At 45.8% G+C, this 19277-nt stretch overlaps 1 protein-coding gene across 1 annotated transcript in view; it reads left to right on the top strand.

Moving 5' to 3' along the window:
- The window catches only part of LOC138468323 (exportin-5-like), a 1170237-nt gene that overhangs the window by 150295 nt on the left and 1000665 nt on the right, over positions 1 to 19277 (top strand). Inside the window, exon 5 of the mRNA XM_069608829.1 lies at positions 8253 to 8435. Coding sequence (XP_069464930.1) covers positions 8253 to 8435 — 183 coding nt within the window. The remainder of the gene's footprint in view (positions 1 to 8252; positions 8436 to 19277) is intronic.

Below are 19277 nucleotides of genomic sequence, written 5' to 3'. Positions count from 1 at the left end.
ATGCCTTCATATTACAAACCCGCCTAGTCGACGTCCCTTTTTGAGCTTCGAAAACATGTGCAATACTCTGCACCTGCCACTAGATGTCGGCCTATGCAAAACATGTGAATCTAAGCAGATACAAGCTACCGAAATAAGATTACGGTAAGTAATGTATGGCATACATATTTCTTGGCCATTAGATAATCATTGCACTTGAGGAAAATGTGGCAACATAAGCTGATAAACTAGGCAAAAGGAAGCTAAATTAAAGTGGCCTTGTGGCAGAGGCATGGTTGGGGCCTTTGGACCTCCATAAACTGAAAAAGTGAAATGCTGTGTATGTATGAGATTTATAACGTGCAAACCAAACTGGGAAACGGGGCTCACGCCGAGGTGAGGCACCAAGGGGTAACAAGTAGTGTGCAGGGAGCAGGACTGGTCTGGGGGAGCAGGGGAGGGTGCCAGAATGTGGGGAAACTCCAGAGGGGGGGAAAGGGTTCAGTGGATTGCTCAGTGATTGGTACAGTCTTCTTTGAAGAGTAGAGTCTTCATGTCCTTCCTGAAGTGCTTGATGGAGGGGACCGACCTAATTTGCTTTGCTCCAGAGACCGTGTGCGTAGCAGGAAAAGGCTGGTTCCCTGTCAACCCCCCCCCCCCCCCCCCCCCGCAACCCCCCCTTACAACCGGGCAATGTTGTGGCTTCTGGCGGTGCGCTGGCCTCCAGGGATGGTTTCTTGGCCAGGTAGGATGGTCTTTTGCTTGTGATGCTTTGTGGATGATGCAGTCCATCTTGAACCCATGTGATATGATAGTTTATTTATATAGCGCCTATACACAATGTGTTTCAAAGCGCTTCAAGGCCAGGGAGGGAACAAGGGAAAATACAATGACAAACTTGCAGGCCATGAACAATAAGAATGTGAAAGATAACTATCGTACTCAGCCTGGCGACATTTCAGATAGTGCAAGAGCTAAGACATAGCTAAGGAGGGGAGGGGGAAAGTCGGAAGGAATGTAAACAGACAGGCAACTACCATAGTAGGCCTGACGTCATTTCTGGTAGAGCCGCAGATTAACAAAAGGTGAGGGAGAGGGGTGCAGAAAGGAGAGAGGGGGAGGAACAAGACCAGCGTCTATCGTACTAGGCCTGGCGACATTTCAGATAGTGCTTGAGGGGGGAGGGAGGAAAATAAAGTAAGGGGAGGAGACAGACAGGGTTGCTATCATACTAGATCCAGAGACAATTCTGATAGAGTAAGTGCATAGAAGAAGTAAGGGGAGGAGGGGAGGAGATGGGGGGGGGGGGGGGAAAGGGAGGAAGAAGAGGAGGAGAGAACAGAGAGTAAGCAGTGAAAGAGCGGAGAAGCAAGAGGGGAGAGCGAAAACAATGCAGCAGTCAGTAGTAACACATAATGTTGCGAGAGAACAACAAATGCAAGCCGGGATTCAGATGTAGAAGGGAACATCATGATTCAGGGCCACCATGAGTACTAGATGCAGGGGAAGTCCAGCATGAGGTTGAGAAAGGGTGACGCATAAGGAGTCCATGAAGTCCAACAAGTCCAATGCAAGCATTGGAAACAAAACAGTGATGGTGAAACCGGAAGGTGTTAAAGCGTACTCCAGCAGAGGAAGATGAAGGGGGGAGAAAAGGGAGGGCACAGCAGAACATTATGGCGAGACCAGAGGGGGGGGGGGCACCACGGAACATCACAGGGGTGGGAAATGGGGGGGGGGGGAGAAGGGCCCCACGGAACATCACAGGGGGACAAGGGGACAGTTGCTTACTTGGGACAGCCAGCGCAGGTCCTTGCGGATAGGGATGATGTGGTTGAATTTTCAATACCTGCCAAATTCGCCAAAGCCGTTTGAGGGCCATTTTAACTCCATTTATTGTATCTGCATTTTTGTGAGGGTTGCATGGTAAGGGAATATACATCTTGGTTTTGTGAGGGATGCTGCAGTTTGCTGTACAGTTTCACAGGGGCCAAGATGGCATATGGGACTTCTGCGAGTAGGGTGTTGCCACTGTCTAGATCGGAGTTGAGCAGGGCTTGGACAACTGTTCTGAAATTTGGGCAGGGATGAAAGGCTTGACTTTGCGCAGGAGCGCGAGTTGGTACTATGCTGCTTGAGTCTTCTTGCGGATGTGTGTTTTGAAGGAAAGGTCAGTCAATGGTAAAGCTCAGAAATCTTGCAATGGGGAGAGTTTGGGGTGAATCAAACTACTTTCATGTTGACCAACTCTGTACTTGGGCATGTTTTTTGGAATTGTTTTGTAAGGTTGACCTTCTGATAGGTGCTTGACATCCAAGCTTGGATGAGGGACAGACAGTACTTGAGTCAAGTACTGTGGAATGAGCATTAATGCGCATGAGGATGCATGTGTTTTGGAGGTGGATCGTGGAGGGGGATGTGGGTGAGTTTCTGTGTTGGAAGTGGGTGAGAGCAGAATGCCGACTGAATGAATGTGTGGTTCGGGATGGGATGGGATGGTTTGAGTGAGGTGTGATGCACATGCTTCTGGCTTACCTGGGATGCAGGGGTTCTGCTTTTTTTTCCAGGGTCATCAGGACCGAAGAACAAATGCCCTGCTTTGTCTGCCCAGGTGAGAAAAATCCTGTGATCTAAGAGTTAATAAAGGAATGGGACAAAGGAGGTAGTACACGTGACTGAGGTCCACTTGCACCAGCTGACAGCTGCAAAAGAAAGGCTAGAAGACAGCGATAGTTGGAGAAAGGGGCGGAGCAAAGAGCGCCAGAATACTCCCTAAAGGTGAACAGTGATTAGCAGGTGGCTTTGGCAGAGGTCGCAAGCCGACCAGCATACTTGAATCGCTTATAAAATAGGTTCCCTCACAACAGTGCTTCTTTGAGGCATCATAATGAGAAGTGCACCCTTAGAAAGGCTTAAATACAGCATCTACATTTCACAGCTATGTTACATCACCAATATAACTCTTCTATTGAATGAAATCTAAATTGATCCCGTGATCTTCATGCATCTCTGCCCTTTTTGGATGTCTCAACGCTAGAAGCCCAAGAAATGTATTCTTTATTTATTTTTGCATTTATAAAGTGCACAAATCCCTCTGGCATCAATGCGCTGTTACAAACCTGCTACTCGCAGTACTTTATCGTTAGACAGGAAAAATATTCACAGCACCGTGCTGGAGAAGTCAGTTCAGGTGAGGTGAGGTGCTGGCGTAAGTTATACATACACAGCACAGGGCTGGAATAGACCATTCGGGTGAGTTGAGGCATAGCTTATACACAGCACAGGGCTGGCATGGTCAATTCTAGTGAGTTACAGGAGGATGTTATACACAGCACAAGGCTGGAAAAGTCAGTTTAGTTGAATTACAGGCATAAGTTATTCACAGCACAAGGCTGGACTAGTCAATTCCTGTGAGTTGCAGACATAAGTTATACATAGTACAGGGCTGGAATAGTTAAATTAAGTGAGTTGCAGGCATGGGTTATGCACAGCACAGGGCTCGAATAGTCCATTCAGGTGAGTTGCGGCATAGGTTGTACACAGCACAGGGCTGGAATAGTCCATTCAGGTGAGTTGTGGCATAGGTTAAACACACCACAAGGCTGGAATAGTCAGTTCAGAAGCATTACAGGCATAAGTTGTACACAGTACATGGCTGGAGTCGTCAGAGTGCAGGGTTTGAGGTTGCGCTGTCCGAGTAACTTTAATGTGCAATGATGTAGCATGCTGGGGGGCCTTCACAAAGGGGAGGAGGGAATTATACAGTGTGGCGTGAGTACTCGTTTGGAGTAGGGTGCTGCTAGCGGAACCAGAAGTGGTGCCGGACGGTAGGAGGCTTGTAGGGCAGGGGTTGGGAGAGTGTCTTGGGCAGCGTTGGGGTGTGGGACCATCGCGCACAGTTAAGTAGCTACCAGAAGTACCTGTAGGTGCAGCAGGCTTACCTTCTGTCTGGGGGTACGTCGCTGCAGCAATGGAGTAGGATGGCCATGTTGTGTGGAGGTTTCCAATGTAACGTGGGGCTTCGATGCAGGGAAGACGGCGGACCACTTATCGGGACCTGCTGTGACTTTGGGCCTGAGGTCAGAAGTTACAAAACCAAGCTGAAACTGGATCCGTTGGGGTAACGTGGCTGGCGAGATCTGAGGCACCATTGTGCGGCGCCTAATGCCTGCGGAGCACCACACCGCACACTTGGCCTGCGCGGGCTTTGCCGCAGAGGGTCGAGTGCACAGGTTTTATTGTGGCGAGCGTGGCGGAGAACTTGGAGAAAAATGTGTTCTGTAGACCTGCGGAGCACAACACTGCACCCTTGACCTGCGTGGGATTTGCCGAAGAGGGTCTGGTGAGTAGGTTTTATCGTGTCGAGCTGCGAGCGAGAAGATTGTCAACAGGGCAGCGTGCTCTGCGGACCTGCAGAGCACAACACTGCACCCTTGACCTACGTCCAACATTGTGTTTACCAGGAAACTGAAGTGTTGACTGTGTGAACACACAGGCGCAAGTGATTTGATTTTCTTACCTTATCTGGGACGTGACTTGCCAACTCATTCAGCACAAGTAAGGGCTAATGAGGGAAATCTGTATGTCCACCCTTAAGTAGGCCAAATACTTATTTTGGTGCAGGTGAGGATGTAAGCAAGGATATTTACGAGGCATAAAATAAACAGTGTTGCATAGCAATTTGCTATGCAGATCTGTAGTTTTGCTAATTAAATGGACACTTGTGTAGCAAAGATAGTTATTTAGTTTACCTGTTCAATGAAAGCACAGCTTGTCCTTCATTCTTCTTTCTGTCAGTACTCTCTCCACCCTCTTTTCTCGATTCACTGCACGTTCAAAAAGGGTAATGGAGAGTGCAGCCGTAATCCTCTCCTCCACTCTGAAGAGCCAATGGCCTCTGCAGGAGTGTTAGGCAAGAATTTCTTTTTTAAATAAATGAAAACCAGAAGTAATATGGATGATACTTTTAATAAGCTAACTTTATCCTGTCTGGCAGAGACCAGTAGGTGTTAACTTTTTTTTTCTTTCTTTTTTTTAAGAGTCATGCAATTCCATTTCTAAAAATGTAGGTTACATAATACATAATTACAGTAATGCTACTGTAAAACACTGCATGCTTTACAATAAGGTTTAGGTTAGTGTATCTAAATCTCAGTGTAATCTATATTTTATTTTGTTTGGGGAGATGCATCATGTTGACGAGTGAACACCTCCAAATGCTTTTCATGACAAACCTAGCGCTGTGACCTGCTGGTTACTTGTATATGTGCAACTGGTGCTCAACCCATGAGCTGATCCCCCTACTCCTTGATATTCTATCTTATCACCCTGTTGCTTTATACCAGCTACCCTGAAAGTGAGATGGCAGCAAACTACAATATTCCACCTAGTTATCGGCCTCCTACACTATACACTCTCCTTAGTCTTAGTTTATTTCCTCTTGCATAATGAATGCACAAAGCTAACTAGATGTTTACGCAAAGTAGTAATCCATAGTTCCATCCAGGCTGCACATCTTCAGATCTGCTCCAATACCATACCCTGCAATTAGCCTCCAGAGCTCGTTTTGCTCTAAGATTACAATTGCATTATATATTAGCACTGTTAGGCAGATGGATCATTATTGAGCTTCATCCCCTCTCCTAGTGAGACCCCCAGCACTTTTTGCTGGACTTCTGGACCATTTTCATTTAATCCTGAATGAGTGGAGCCTTTTTCCACTCATTCATTCTTGTTGGGCTCTTGGGACTCTATGCTTTGTATTCTACCTGTACTCTGGAGTTTGTTTGCGCCATAGCTCTTAAAGGCATCTGTGTTTTACTACTGCAGCATACAGCTCCTTATGGGCAGTGTTGCTGGGGAACCTTGGGGTCCTCTTTTTCCTATACCCTTAAGTTAACTACAGTTCTTAAGGATAGAAAGATCTTCCCAAAACGCTATAGTCTGAGAGATTGGCACACACCACCTTCAGTGGAGTGCCAAAGGGATACTTAGTATCCCCCTTCTCTCTGCTCCTGTGACGTTTTAGTCACACTGACAATCACCTAGTTATGGCTGGTGGCAGTGGACGTGTTATAACAACTATTGTGTATATTTTATACCTCAGGCTATGTCCAATCCCAAGGTAGTGCACAATAGGGGCACCCAAGTGCCAACTTGGGGCTTCCCTCCTTTTTTTGCCGTTACTAGCATGGTTGTTCTTTGTTAGCACTTATTCTACCATTCTGGGAGGGGGAGGTCTGTGTGTTTTCCCTTTGGCAGGAACCAGTAGGTAAACCTGCCTAGGCTCCAGAGTGTCTGGGCAGGCAGGCAGTGGGGGAGGAGTCTTCCACCCACTTGTCCTTTGTCTTTCAGAGTGCCTAAATAGAACTAGCACCTACAGGGGGTCTGGCTGTCCTGATTGGACAGCCCAACGCCACTTTCTGTAAAATGCTGAGAAGAGATTGGAGAGGAGTATGTGCTGGAAGTATATAAAAGGTGAGGCTTCTGGAGTGTAAAGCAAGTCGACCACTGGAAACAGAAGTAACCGAAGAAGACTACCAGAGGCGCCTACAGACCCTTTGCAAGGCAGTGAAGCGACCACTGCTGTCCTGACCCCTCTTTTCTATGCGACAGAGGATCTCCGAAGAGGACTGCTCCTTCCCTTTGGCTGGTGGGAACAACCAGTTACAAGACTTACTTTGAATCTAGCCATCTCCCAAGGTCCTAAGGGCTTCCAGAGCTGCGGAACCCCAATACCAGGAGACCTGCTACCCATTTCGAGTGCATCGTCGTGGAAAGGCCGAATTCGTCCATCTGTGCTGAGCCCGTAAGGACACTCCAGAGATCCGATCCAACTAACCCAGACCACATCACCAGAGTGTGGGACTGCAGGAAGCGAAGAAGATTGACCGGGCGAGCAGTGTCCTTGGTTGGTGCTTCTGAAAACGCACCAAGACCGCAGAATGAACCCAGAAGTTGCTGAAAGTCGTGCCACAGGTTCTCCCTCGAGACTGCTGCTGAGAGACTCCTTCCATTGTCCTGCCTTTCGTCGCCACACCAAGGAATCCGGAGGTTGGGTCCAGAGCTGCCACATTGTGGAGGAGCCAACACAAACACTTTCTTCAATCTCAAGGTACTGTGGGGAAAAAGGTTTTGCTTACCTGATTCCAAGAAGTCAGTCCAGAGCGTTGGAGTGCACATAGAGGTGTACAGGGCAATCCCCTCTTACCTCTGACCCAAGCTGCTGCTTGTGTCCCCTTCTCGAGTCTGCTTTTTGGTCTCCTTTTTTGCTAACTTGCTGCTTCAATAACTTTAGACACTGGAAGAAATCTGCAGAAACTCTTCTGTTTGCCAATACTTTTAGCCCTCTCTGAACTGCCTTTAGCTATGTTTGCGTTTTTGGACTTAAGACTTGCCAGGTGAAGAAACTGTCTCTAGAACCTTGAACTAAGCTCATGCTGCACTAACCACTTATTTTCCTCCCTTTAAGTGACTTTTCTATATGCGTTTACACAGCAAATGCATTACCGTATAGCCTGTTGAAAACCGCATAACCTTGCCTTTTCCCTTTCTAACGTTGCTACAATTGTAACGGCGAACAAACACGAAAGTGAAGGGCCCTTTGAAGTGTATCTAGTATTCCTACGTTTTCTACTGTTACCGTCTGAAGTATTTAAAGTGATTTTTGTGTAAATATAATGTATATTTTTTATAAATTTACGTGTAGTGCTTCTTTGCTGTGCCTATCTAACTAAGATTCTAACTAAGATTCGGGGTAGTTGCCTACAGCTCACATCTTCCTCTTCAGATAAGCCTGACAGCTCTGCCATGCTACCAAGGTCCTGAGCTGATACTAAGAGTTGGATCTACAAACCACTGGGATAGTTTACTTAGTCTTAGGAAAACACCCCTAACCAGCACCTGCTGGAGAGGGCTGGCCAACCTTTTCAGAGCCTTTTTATCATATGTATTTATTTCTATCCATTAATGCAGCTAACGTTTTACATTTAACAGACACTCCACTACGGATCGCAAAGTCTACTCGCCCACTCACATAGTCGAGTATATTTTATAAAGGGCGAGTACCAGTCTCTTCTCCCTAATGTCTTCAGCGGTATACAAAAATGCTGTATTGATGCTCATTTTATGCCTGGGCTACAAATTACTTCTGGTGACATTGAAAATATTATTATGACATTGCTAATCAAACGGGTTTGAATTAGCAAACTCATGAAAACATCCTTGGAATGTGTGCTTTTCATCACTTTTGTTTGCTGTATTTTTGTCATTAGGAGACCCAGTCTGAGCTGGTAATGTTCATAATGCTGAGACTGGCAGAGGATGTTGTGACCTTCCAGACACTGCCGCAACAGCGAAGACGTGATATCCAGCATACCTTGACCAAGAATATGGAACATATCTTCAGCTTCATGCTGAGTTCCCTCCAAGAGAGCGTCAACAAGTACAGGCGGCTGGTGAGTTACTTGCTTTCACCCATAAAATAAATGAAATTGGAAAACATCAATTTTCAAGATTTGATTCACACGTGCTTGGGACTGGGGGGATTGCAATTGAACCCCAAACATTTAATAGTGAAGATTACAAATCGCAAAATGCAGAAATTGAACTAGTGCTTCAATTGACCTGACCCAGCTAGCAGGCAGATTTTAATTTGAAAAGCTGTGATGTTACTTGCACCTAATCGTCCAAAGAATGTGCGGAGGCAGCACACAAGTGAGTTGGACCAGGTGGAAGGGGGGGGGGGAGATCTGTCTTTTTTTGTGCGCCTCTGAAATAATTTTCTGGAACTGTGAATAACCAGGGCATTTTTGTATTATTTTGAATACAGACTGTTGTAATTGGGAAACTTAATACGGATATTGGTGCTGGTGGGATGCCTGAATATCCGCATCAGTAATAATAGAAATGCTCTGTTAAACGACACTAGCTACTTGTTAATGTGACCCCCATTACACGTGGTTCATGGTCGAGGGAGTTTGTGTTTACTCTCCTTATTGGGTCCCCACTTAGCCTAGTCTTGGCTTTGACATCTCAGTAGGCTCTGCATTACCAGATCCCCCTCAGATTATTAATAGGAGCAAATACAAAATGATTTCTGGTTTCAAAGGCCCTATAGCTCCCAGGGCCTGTAGAGCTCATCTCAAGGCCATCACGTATTCATAACGTGATTTAAGATGACACCTTCCAGCACATTAGTAACTGCCTTCTCAAAGGTATTTTTGCTAGCCTATACTAGCAGCTCGCTTCTTGTTTGTCAGAATACCTAAAACCTCAAACATCCCAGCGATTACTATCACTTACCCTTAATGTATTTTTGACTTGCTTGTCAGTTTAGTCTGTAGGGCTTGTCTCCCTGAATGTTGTTCTCACTTTTACCCCTACCACACCTTCTGGGTCTGGTGGCCACCCTGGGATGGTCACAATTTTGCCTTTACGTGGTCCAGGGTTAGCGCTTTAAGACCACTACGGTGGTCTTGTGTGCAGCATAAAAGACTAATAACCGAACACTTGTGCAGCCCCAACTATTGTAAGACAATAGTTGGGGCCACCCTGTAATGGGGACACCCTGTGTCAAGAATCTACCTCCCTGCATGGGGACAAAGCACAGAGCTTTACACAAACCTCTTCTTTTGTCTTTAGGGGGTATAGTAGTACAAAAGGGAGAAGTGTGGAGGCTCCAGTCTGTAGGAAAGATGCTCATAGATAAGATTAGGAAATTTACTAGGGCACTCTCGTCCAGAGGTTGTCGACAAGCTACCACTGGAAAAACAGACTGAAACTGCAATAAAAGTAACTGAGCAAATGTCCTTTTTATGTATTGGATACTAGGGTACATTTGTTTAATTAACTGATCTTTACATGTCCGAAAGTGATCTGAAAATACATGTGGCAAAATCAAAAGTAATGTGTATTGGGACTATAAAAAGTAAAACAAGAACCATATTGGCCCAAGGACATGCCATGCAATGGGTTAGCTCTTTTTCGTACTTGGGTGTGAAATTTCTGAAAGGCTATATTGATTCTCAGGCCAGTAAATGCACCCAGATTAATGGCTCCATACTGCGTGATGGAAATAGTATGGGCGGGCTTCCCGTTGAGCACGCCCTACCTACGTATTTATAAAGGCAAGTCCATCCCGGTGGCTATGTATGGAGCAGCAGTCTGGGGGCATCAGGCGCCTTTGTCTATTCAAAGGAAAGAAAGTCTGTTCCTAAGAAGAATTATGGGGGGCGAATCGAGGCTTTCCCGGTTTTATATTACATGAGGAATGTGGTATGTTTGCTTCAGATCTTATTCAGCTCCAACCACTGTTGTACTGGCTCCGTCTCTGGGGTAACCCAGCTCTGTCATTGACAAGTTCATTAATTCAGGATATTTTGGACTCGGACGTACAATATAAGTTAAAAGGGCTAAGCTATATTCGTATGACTTTGAAACGGCTTGGTCTGGTGGATTATTTCTATGGCAAATCAGGTGGGTGCGATGAGGCTGCAGAAACCCTGACCAAGGCCTTTTTCAAGTTAAAACGAATTGAAAGAGAGGCTTGTGAATCTAATAAAAAAAAAAGCAATACAGGTTATCTTAGCAGGAAGAACGATCTAGGACCATCAATATACATGTCTTGGTTTAATGATACAAGGAGGACGACAGTCTTCCTTCGCTCAAGGTCTAACCTACTTTTTACGAAAAGCACCTTGCAGAACAAAAGAAGGAAAGGTTTGAATAGGTGCCCTTGCAATGAACATGATTTGGATGATCTGTTATACTTTTTGTTAATATGCTCTCTATACGCAAAACTGCGGTGCAGAATATCTCGGTCCATTGTTTAGAGATCTTTTAACATGATTTTATCCCCCCCAAATTGTTCTTTATGCGCAACAAATAAATAGTTATGTTGAGCATGCGCTGGAATTGAGAGCGCCTTTATTGTAGCATATGTAATTTTATTGTGAGGTTTTATATTTTTAGCTATTGTATTGAGTGATCTAACATTTGTGATGTGGGTTTTCAATGTACTTTTATCGGCATTGCCAGAAATAAAGTTTTCTCTATCTTTCCGTTTTGTAAACTGTTTCAGAATCTGGAAACTTCTGTGTGATGGGCCATTTGAGCTCTACCAGACAGAAGTTGTGTGGGTAAGATCTGCTTATATTGGGTCAGAATTCCATTTTTGGCTTTCCTTTTGCCAACTCTAAAAGTACCCTAAGCTTTTTGATGGCTTTCATGGCGTTTAGATGTTTTTCTTTTTTTTTTTTTTGTAGCATGTCCCCCTAGAGTTGCAGCTTCTGCCTGGCATTCTGCCCTTAGTACCTCCTATGGCTACCGTAAGAGGGGTGTTCTTTGAGCAACCCATTTTGTCTCTGGATGACTTCCCTCACCCAGAATATCTTTTGGGAAGTATGTGGGTTGATATGATATGATATGGCTTTTAATAACGCGCCTATACACAAGTGTTTCAAGGCGCGACGAGACAAGGGAGGGGAAACGGAGGGAGGATAAAGACAACGATCTTACGAGGCCTAATGACATTGAGATCGTGCAAGTGCAGGGAAGAGATGAGGGGGAAAGTGCCTGGGGGAGGGGAGAATGGGCAAGTGCCGAACATGGGATAGAAAACAATAAGTAGTGCGGCCAGCAAGTGGCAAGTGTGAGGGTTCAAGTGCAGACAGCAGGTATCTAAGTGCAGGTAAGGGGACTGTGGGGTTGCAGATACAGACCAAACTGCAAGGGTTGCCAGGAGGCAGTGCAGGAGTGCAACCGGACAGGCAGGGACCTCGGCCCAAATTCAGAGGGTAACCAGTTGACCAGTATCAGAAAGATCAGCAGGGGAGAGGGAGAGAGAAGGCAGAAGCAAAGAGGAAGGTCTTGAGGTGCTTCCGGAACCAGAGATGGTTCTGCTCAAGTTTCAGATTGGCTGGGAGACTGTTCCAGAGGGAGGTGCCTGCCGAAGAAAGAGGTCTGCCCCCAATCCGTTGCTTGGAGAAGCGACTGACCCTCAAGGAGGTGTAGGTGGAGGAGCGAAGAGCTTGAGTAGGAAGATATTTCCGAAGAGAGAGTTGGAGGTATTGCGGTCCCAGGCCCCAGAAGGCCTTGCAGACAATACAGAGGGTCTTGAATTTGATACTTGCAGCCACTGGGAGCCAATGGAGAGATTTCAGGGCTGGAGAGATACAATCCCTGAGCGTGAGGCCAATGACAAGTCTTGCAGTCCTGTTCTGGATGAGTTGTAGAGGCTGGCAGATTTAAAAAGAGGCTGTTGCAATAGTCCAGCCTAGAGAGAACCAGAGCTCTGGAGACCGTGAGCTTCTGGGGGAAGGTGAGGAAAGGAAGAATACCTCTGAGGAGGTGGAGCTGGTCGTTAAACTTCTTAGAGACGTCGGAGATGTGAGGAGAGAAAGAGCGTGTGGAGTCAAAGATGACCCAGAGGTTCTTGGCCTCACTGGTGGGAGCAGGAAGAGAGCCAAGAGTGGCCGGTCAGAGAGTGACAGGAAAGGAAGGTGCTTGTGTGTCGTTGAGGAGGATCTCCGTCTTACTGGCATTGAGGCAGAGATCATTGGCGGAATCCTGCTCCTGGATTGTGGAGAGACAATCTGGGATGAGAGGGGGAGAAGAGGTGGCAGGGGGGAGCCTGAAAGCGAGCTGAGTGTCGTCCGCATAGCACTGAAAATTGGATTAGAGCGCAGCAATGCAGTGGGCGAGAGTTGCCAGGTATTGGTTGAACAGCCAGGGAGAAATGTTAGACCCCTGGGGAACACAATAGGTAGAGAGTGAGATGGACAAGGACGACGACACAAGTTGGAACTGGGATGGTCGATACGATACGAGAGGTCAGGCAGGCCAGGGCCTGATCAGTGATATACCCAGGTTATCACAGAGCCGGTTGAGCAGGATGGCATGGTTGACCGTGTCGAAAGCAGAAGAGAGATCAAGTAAGATGAGGACAGAGGGGTGATAAGCATCAAGGTTAGAGAGCAGGTCTTCGCGGATGTTCAGGAGAGCAGCTTCCGTGCTTCTCGCTACTCTGAAGCCAGACTGATGGTCATGGAGACAACCAACAGATTCAGTGTGAAGATTAAACTGGGAGATGGCCAGCTTTTCCAAGAGTTTGCCGAGGAAAGGATTAACGGTCGACTGAGCGTTTCTTGAGAAGAGGGTGCACAAGAGAGTGCTTCAAAGGGGAGGGGAAGGTTCCAGTGGCAAAAGTCGGCCAAGGCTGGAGTGAGGGTGAAGAACAGGGAAGAACCTGTTTTGACAAGACTTTCATAGATCACACTTGTCTAGAAACCTTGTCAGGGGTAAACAAAGGAAAGGCGGAGGAGGGAGAGGTGGCCGCACGGAGGCCGGAGGTAGAGGAGAAAGTAGAGGGTGGACAGGATGTCCTGGGTTTTAGAGCCAAAATGAGAAGCCAGGGCCGTGCAGAGGGTCTGGAAGGGGACCAGAGAGGTGGAAACTGCAGCAGGATTGGCCAGCTCCTTGCAGATTTTAAAGAGTTTGGTCGAATTGTTAATGTCCCAGAGATGCAGGGTTGGATGTGCGCTCTCTTCTTGATGAGGACATAGAGTCGGAATTGCCTTTGGAGCAGGCGGCAGGTCAGTTTGTGAGAGGATGCACAGGAAGCCAGCCATTTCCTCTCAGCCACCCTACACTTCGGTTTAAGGTTGATGAAGTCAGAGTCATACCAGGAGTTGCACTTGGCTTTGGGCTTAAAGTGGATCCTCATGACAGGAGCAAGTACATCAAAAGTATCAGAGAGAAGAGTGGAGCTTGGAAAGGGCTTTGTCAGGATGTGAGTCAGCCAGAGGTGTATGAGGAGAGAAAGTGGCGGCGAAAGCCTCAACTGACACACGCTTCATGGGTTGAATGACCGAGAAGGTTGGTGGCAGTGTGGAGGCTGGCTCGGCCTGAGGGGTAGAGAGTGAGAAAGAGAGCAGAAGAAAAAGTGGTCACTCCAGGAGAAAGTGGTGAGAGGGTTAGAGAGGGGTAGGTCTGAGGAGATCGGAGCATCCAGAATGTACCCTGCAGAGTGGGTCGGGCCAGAGAGAAGAATGGAGAGAAAGATCGAGTCGCAGAGGTCGACAGGAAGCATCCAAGTGGATGTTGAGGTCTCCAAGGAGGAGTTGAGTGGTCGAAGCCAGGTGGGAAGAGGAGAGGTCTGCCCACTCAGAGGAATGATGGTAATCTGACCAGGTGGCCGGTAGATGGTAGCCACAGTGAGAGAGTGGCCAGGAAAAAGAGAGCATGCAGACGAGGCATTCAAAGGAGGAGTAGGCCTGCATAGGAATGATGGAGGCAGGAATCCACTCCGGGAAGATCGAGGCTACCCCCCCCAATCAGAACGGCTGGGTCTGGGTGCGGAGAGGATCTTGTAGCCATCGGGGAGGAGCATGTCAAAGCTTGTGACAGAGCTGGCCATGAACCATGTCTCAGTGAGACTAAGAACATCTAGGTTGAGTTCTTCCAGAAGACAGCAGATTTCAGAGGAGTGTTTGACAGCTGAGCGAGAGTTGAGAAGGTTGCAAACCTTGAAAGCCTTCCGGAGTGGGGTACTCATCAGAGGTACTCCTTTCGAAAGTGTAGAAGGAGCCCGAGGGAGGGCGTAAGAGGAAGGAGGAGAGGGCAAGGTAGCCAGGGAGGAGGATGTTGGCTTCAGAGAGGTGGAAGAGGGAGGAGGCAAGGGAGCCGAAGAAGGTAGAGCAGGGACAGCAGGAGAGGAAATGTATAAGGCCCGGAAAGTGCGTATCAAAGAGGAGGTGGTTGGCTTGAGGGCCTTGGACCAAGACGGTGCCATTCAGGTAAACATTAATGATGACCTTGGAGGATTGGAAGGGGGCCAGGAGGGCCTCCCACTGGGTGCCCCCATTAATGAGAGAGGAAGACCAAGAAGAGAACAGACCATATGAGGAGTCCATAGGTCTGGCAAAGGACCAACAAAGAGCATGTCGGTGAGGGTCTGTCTGGAGGAAGCGCTGGTATAGTCATCGGCGAGCGAACCTTTGGTATAAGTCTGAACTACAAAGGTTGGTAGTGTGGTAGAGCAGCCAGGCTCATCTCAAGAGGGGTCAATGTGAGCAGTAGAGTGGTTACACAAAGATTCACAGTGACAAGTATTCAAACAAACACTTAAACTCAAGGTTTCTTGATAAAACAATGATTGATTTATTTACCGGTCATTTATATAAGCCTTCTTTAGAAGGGAGCAATATTATAGCAACACATAAATACCTTCAAAATATACACTCTTAGTTTCTAAATCAGCAAGCACCCATTGGGGATGCCACACAGACACTTCCTACACCCTCAAGTGACATCAATTGTTAGGGCACTGTGGACATTGATATGTTACTGTTAGCTTTTAGAATAGCACTGAGATTTGCCGAATAAAAGGTTATTAGGAACAAACAAGTGATCACAAATATTCTTAAGCAGGCACATATTTTTCAACCCTCCCCAGTGTCAGAGGAGAGTCTTTCTGAGAAACGGGCTAGGCCAAAGTCAATAGGCAAAAGTGTATGTAGCTGAAGCACTTCTTGCACGTAAGTAGAAAAGTCTTTGCACAAGGTTTTAGAAGTCTTTAGTGAAGAAGAATCAATGTATGGCCACAAGCTGTTGGGCTTGTGAAGAGTAGAAACAAATCTACTACAAGGGGTACGTTTTTAGACTTTACAGTACCTTTAGTTCGAAGAAAAGCAGCAGATGACTTATGTTCTCTTTGATATCTATAGTACTGCCTTTTAGCAAGGAACTGAAGTCCCACAAATTGACAGAAACTGGACAACTTACTAAAAGTCGAACCACAGAAAAGTAAAGCTGCTGAACACAGTAGATTTCCAGCTGGCACTTTGCCCAGCATCGGTTGAGCGGAGCATGAAAATGTATCATGGAGGTGGGCACAGGTGGCTTGTTTTTTCAGGTTAGTGCCTTGTAATAGACGAGTCCCAATCGCCAATGGCTCCCTGCACATTTCCCCCCTCACTGGATGGACACATTCCAGCTTCAGCATCAGTATAAACTCTTCACGGCAGCTGTCAAATACAATGCATTTATGCTCCTTTATTAGCCAATCATCCTGCATGATTGTGGTTTGTGACTTGGGGTTTATAGTCATTGCATTGAATGCAATATCATCGAATGCCATACCAGCGAGGGGGGAAAAAAATCATTGAAAAAAAAACATTGAATGCATTATTTTTCATGGTTTTGTTTTAATGGGGGGTCCACCAACCCCCTTTTTTTAACCTTTAAAACCCACTTTAATGAAACAAAACCCTTCACCTTTAATAAAGCATTCAATGCTTTTTTTTCCGATGGTATGGCATTCAATGCTATTGCATTTGGTGCAATGACCAGATACCGTGACTCAGCTGTGGTGGAGAAATCGCTTGAAGTAGAAGAACTGTAGTAGAGATCTTTGGCAAGTTCCTCGGTCAAATGCGTTGAGGCTTCAGTCTCTTAGTTCAGCTTGTGTTATTTGCACACGAATTGGAGAAACCATCAACGTCGATTGTTTATTGGGTGGACCTTTTTTTGCGGGTGTAGATTGTGTCAGGTGGTCAGGGAGTAATTCAAAAGCACCTTCATTATATTCCATTTCATCTCATCGAGGTCGCACATTGTAGCAATGGTCCAACAACACTTTGCTTGCTTCGCCGGATACATTACATTCAGTTTCTGGCCATTGGGCATAAGCATCTCCAGTCTGCTTATTGACTGGACCACGCTGCGCCTCAAATAATAGTTGTTCCATGGTGAAATCTGTTTGGCAAGCAGCAGCTTTGGTTTCATTTGTTGTCTGTGTCTTTATACTACTTTTCCATCTCGGCCTCTAGGAGGTGGGTTATAAAACATTTTCAATGTAAATCAAGACCTTCCTCTTTTCTTCAGCCTTCACTCCCCCTCTCCCCTGCTGATCTGTTCTCTCTTGGCACTGTGCACCTAGCCACCCTCTTTCCTTCCGGCCCAGGTACCTGCTCACCCTGCCACCCTCCTGCACTGCCTCCGGGCCACCCCTTGCACTGGGGTCTGTATCTGTACCCATACAGTCCCCCCTTTTTCTTCCTGCACTTATCAGACCTACCCTGTCTGCTGCCTTAAACCTAGCACTCGCAAATTGCTGGCTGCATTACCACTGTTTGTTGCCTTTATTATTTATTTATTGTTATTTATCTGTTTCTCTCTGCTTCGCACTTTCCACTTCTCCCTCCTTCCATCCACTTTTCCCCTCCCCCTCTCCCATGCACTTGCGCGTTCTCAATGTCACTGGGCCTAGTAAAATCGCTGTTTTGTTCTTCCCTGTTCCCCTTCCTTGCCTTGTCGCGCTCTGAAACACTTGTGTACGAGCGCGATGGAAATAAAATATCAATCAATCAAAACATACAGTAGATTGCACTTCAGATGAAAAAACATGTTATGAAGACACCACCAGCCCAAAACACAGTAACGAAATTTTAGTAAACGAAATTGTTTGTTAGTTACCCTTGTTTTCTTGATTTTCTGTGAAACCATGGTCTTCTCTGTAACGACCGCACCTGCAGGCTGGTCCACCACCTCCAGATCCACGTGCCTCCTTCTAATTCCCGACCTTGTATACATTCCTTGAATAGAATATTCATTAGAAAACGAGTCAAACATATTTGAAATTAAAAGCTTTCATCGCACACACCGCTTACATAGCCTCGTATACAGTGAACGTCATTTAGCCAAAATATTCATTTAGAATTTAACCTGATTGATGGCAAGTGTACTCGATCAAAGATCACCGTGAAAAACATACTGATTGTAATTTTGCCCTCAAACATTTTGCAATGTATTCTTCATTAGGGTAGAAATTGTAACATTAGAACGCTAATGATAAAAGTTTGAAACACTGCACGTTTATATGAATGTCACTGTCTAATAGTATCCTATGTAGGATTGACTTTCTTTCATTCAAGGGGACTGTCAGTCCGCAAACCTCATACTCTGGACCAGCTCTAAAGTATGATGTAATTGGAGTCGAAGTACCAGCATCCCCCTGTAGCAAAGTACTTTGTTTCAGTATGGATTAAAACAGCAAAATGGAACAGAGACCTTAGGATGCAGACAATAATACATATAAAGAGAAACCCACAAATGATACATATTGTAAACAACCGACAGGATACATAAACAATTTCATATTATATTAAATTCCAAACATAATACATTCAGGTAATTGAAAAATGAAATCAAATTACCTGATGGGCGCTCAAAGTTGTTGTTGACTCTGGAAAAGAAATGGATGCAGAAACTTGCTCCTTCATTTTCAGTGCATTGTCACAAAGAGGTAAAAGGGAAAATTAGATTTGCATTAGATATGTGGGAAGATCCAACTCTGGTTAATATGAACTTCAGCAAGTCTGTAGGGCTCACCATTGGTATACTGGACACATCGGTGGTGTCGTCACTTGCAATGGTCTGTGCTTCTGTCAGTATGCTCTCCTAGAAGAAATTGACATGTCAAGCAACCGATTACGAAAAGATTATGCTTCTTTTGAAGGGCTCTATGGCATTGTTTTCTATTGTCATAATTACTTTCTATGATGCTCCATAAAACGGGGACAGATGAATAGTAAAATGTGGTAGAGTTAAAAAGTACTTTAGTACGACACATTTACACCGAAAGCACCAATCCCTTCATGTAGTTACCTGTTCAGTACCCCACCGCCTAGAGCTAATTCATCCTCCGGGACTCGCCTGAGGCAGCGTTTGTATGAATAAAGTTGGAAGCAATTTATGCAACGTTCTGGGTCGATGCTTTTTTATGTACTGCAATTGGTCGTACATATCTGGGGTAAAGTGTAGGCTGCACAAGCGGAATCGATTGGCCCTCAAGTCTCCCAAGACCTCCTGGCCTCTACTTTCAAGCTCGTCAACTGCAAATCCTCAATATTGAACCCATTATCTTATTAAATCAATATCCCTCTGGAATGTATGCATTATTGTGCCCTTACTTTTGTCATGGCTCTTAGAACGGCAACCGAAAACCATACAAGCGGGCATTCTTGAAAAATCTAAACAATTCTACTGAATGCTTGAGATTGATGGAATTATATCAAAGTTTTCTATGCAATATTTGTTTTGGTCAAAGAAGCAAAACCTGTGTAGCATAGTCGAATATACATTGGGATAACTTTCATACAGAATTGATTTATGTGAAGAAAATCGTAACGTGTTAAACGTCCGTTGAATGTTCTTTCATGTATCAAAAGGAAACGTGCTTATAGACATGGTCTGAGAAAGATGAAATTCTATCACAATTGACACTGATGAAATTTGCT

Source organism: Ambystoma mexicanum, chromosome 4q, assembly GCF_040938575.1.
Source record: "Ambystoma mexicanum isolate Mex_15411 chromosome 4q, UKY_AmexF1_1, whole genome shotgun sequence".
Taxonomy (NCBI): domain Eukaryota; kingdom Metazoa; phylum Chordata; class Amphibia; order Caudata; family Ambystomatidae; genus Ambystoma; species Ambystoma mexicanum.
The sequence above is the reverse complement of the archived record's forward strand: the minus strand, read 5'-3'. Positions and strand labels throughout refer to the sequence as shown.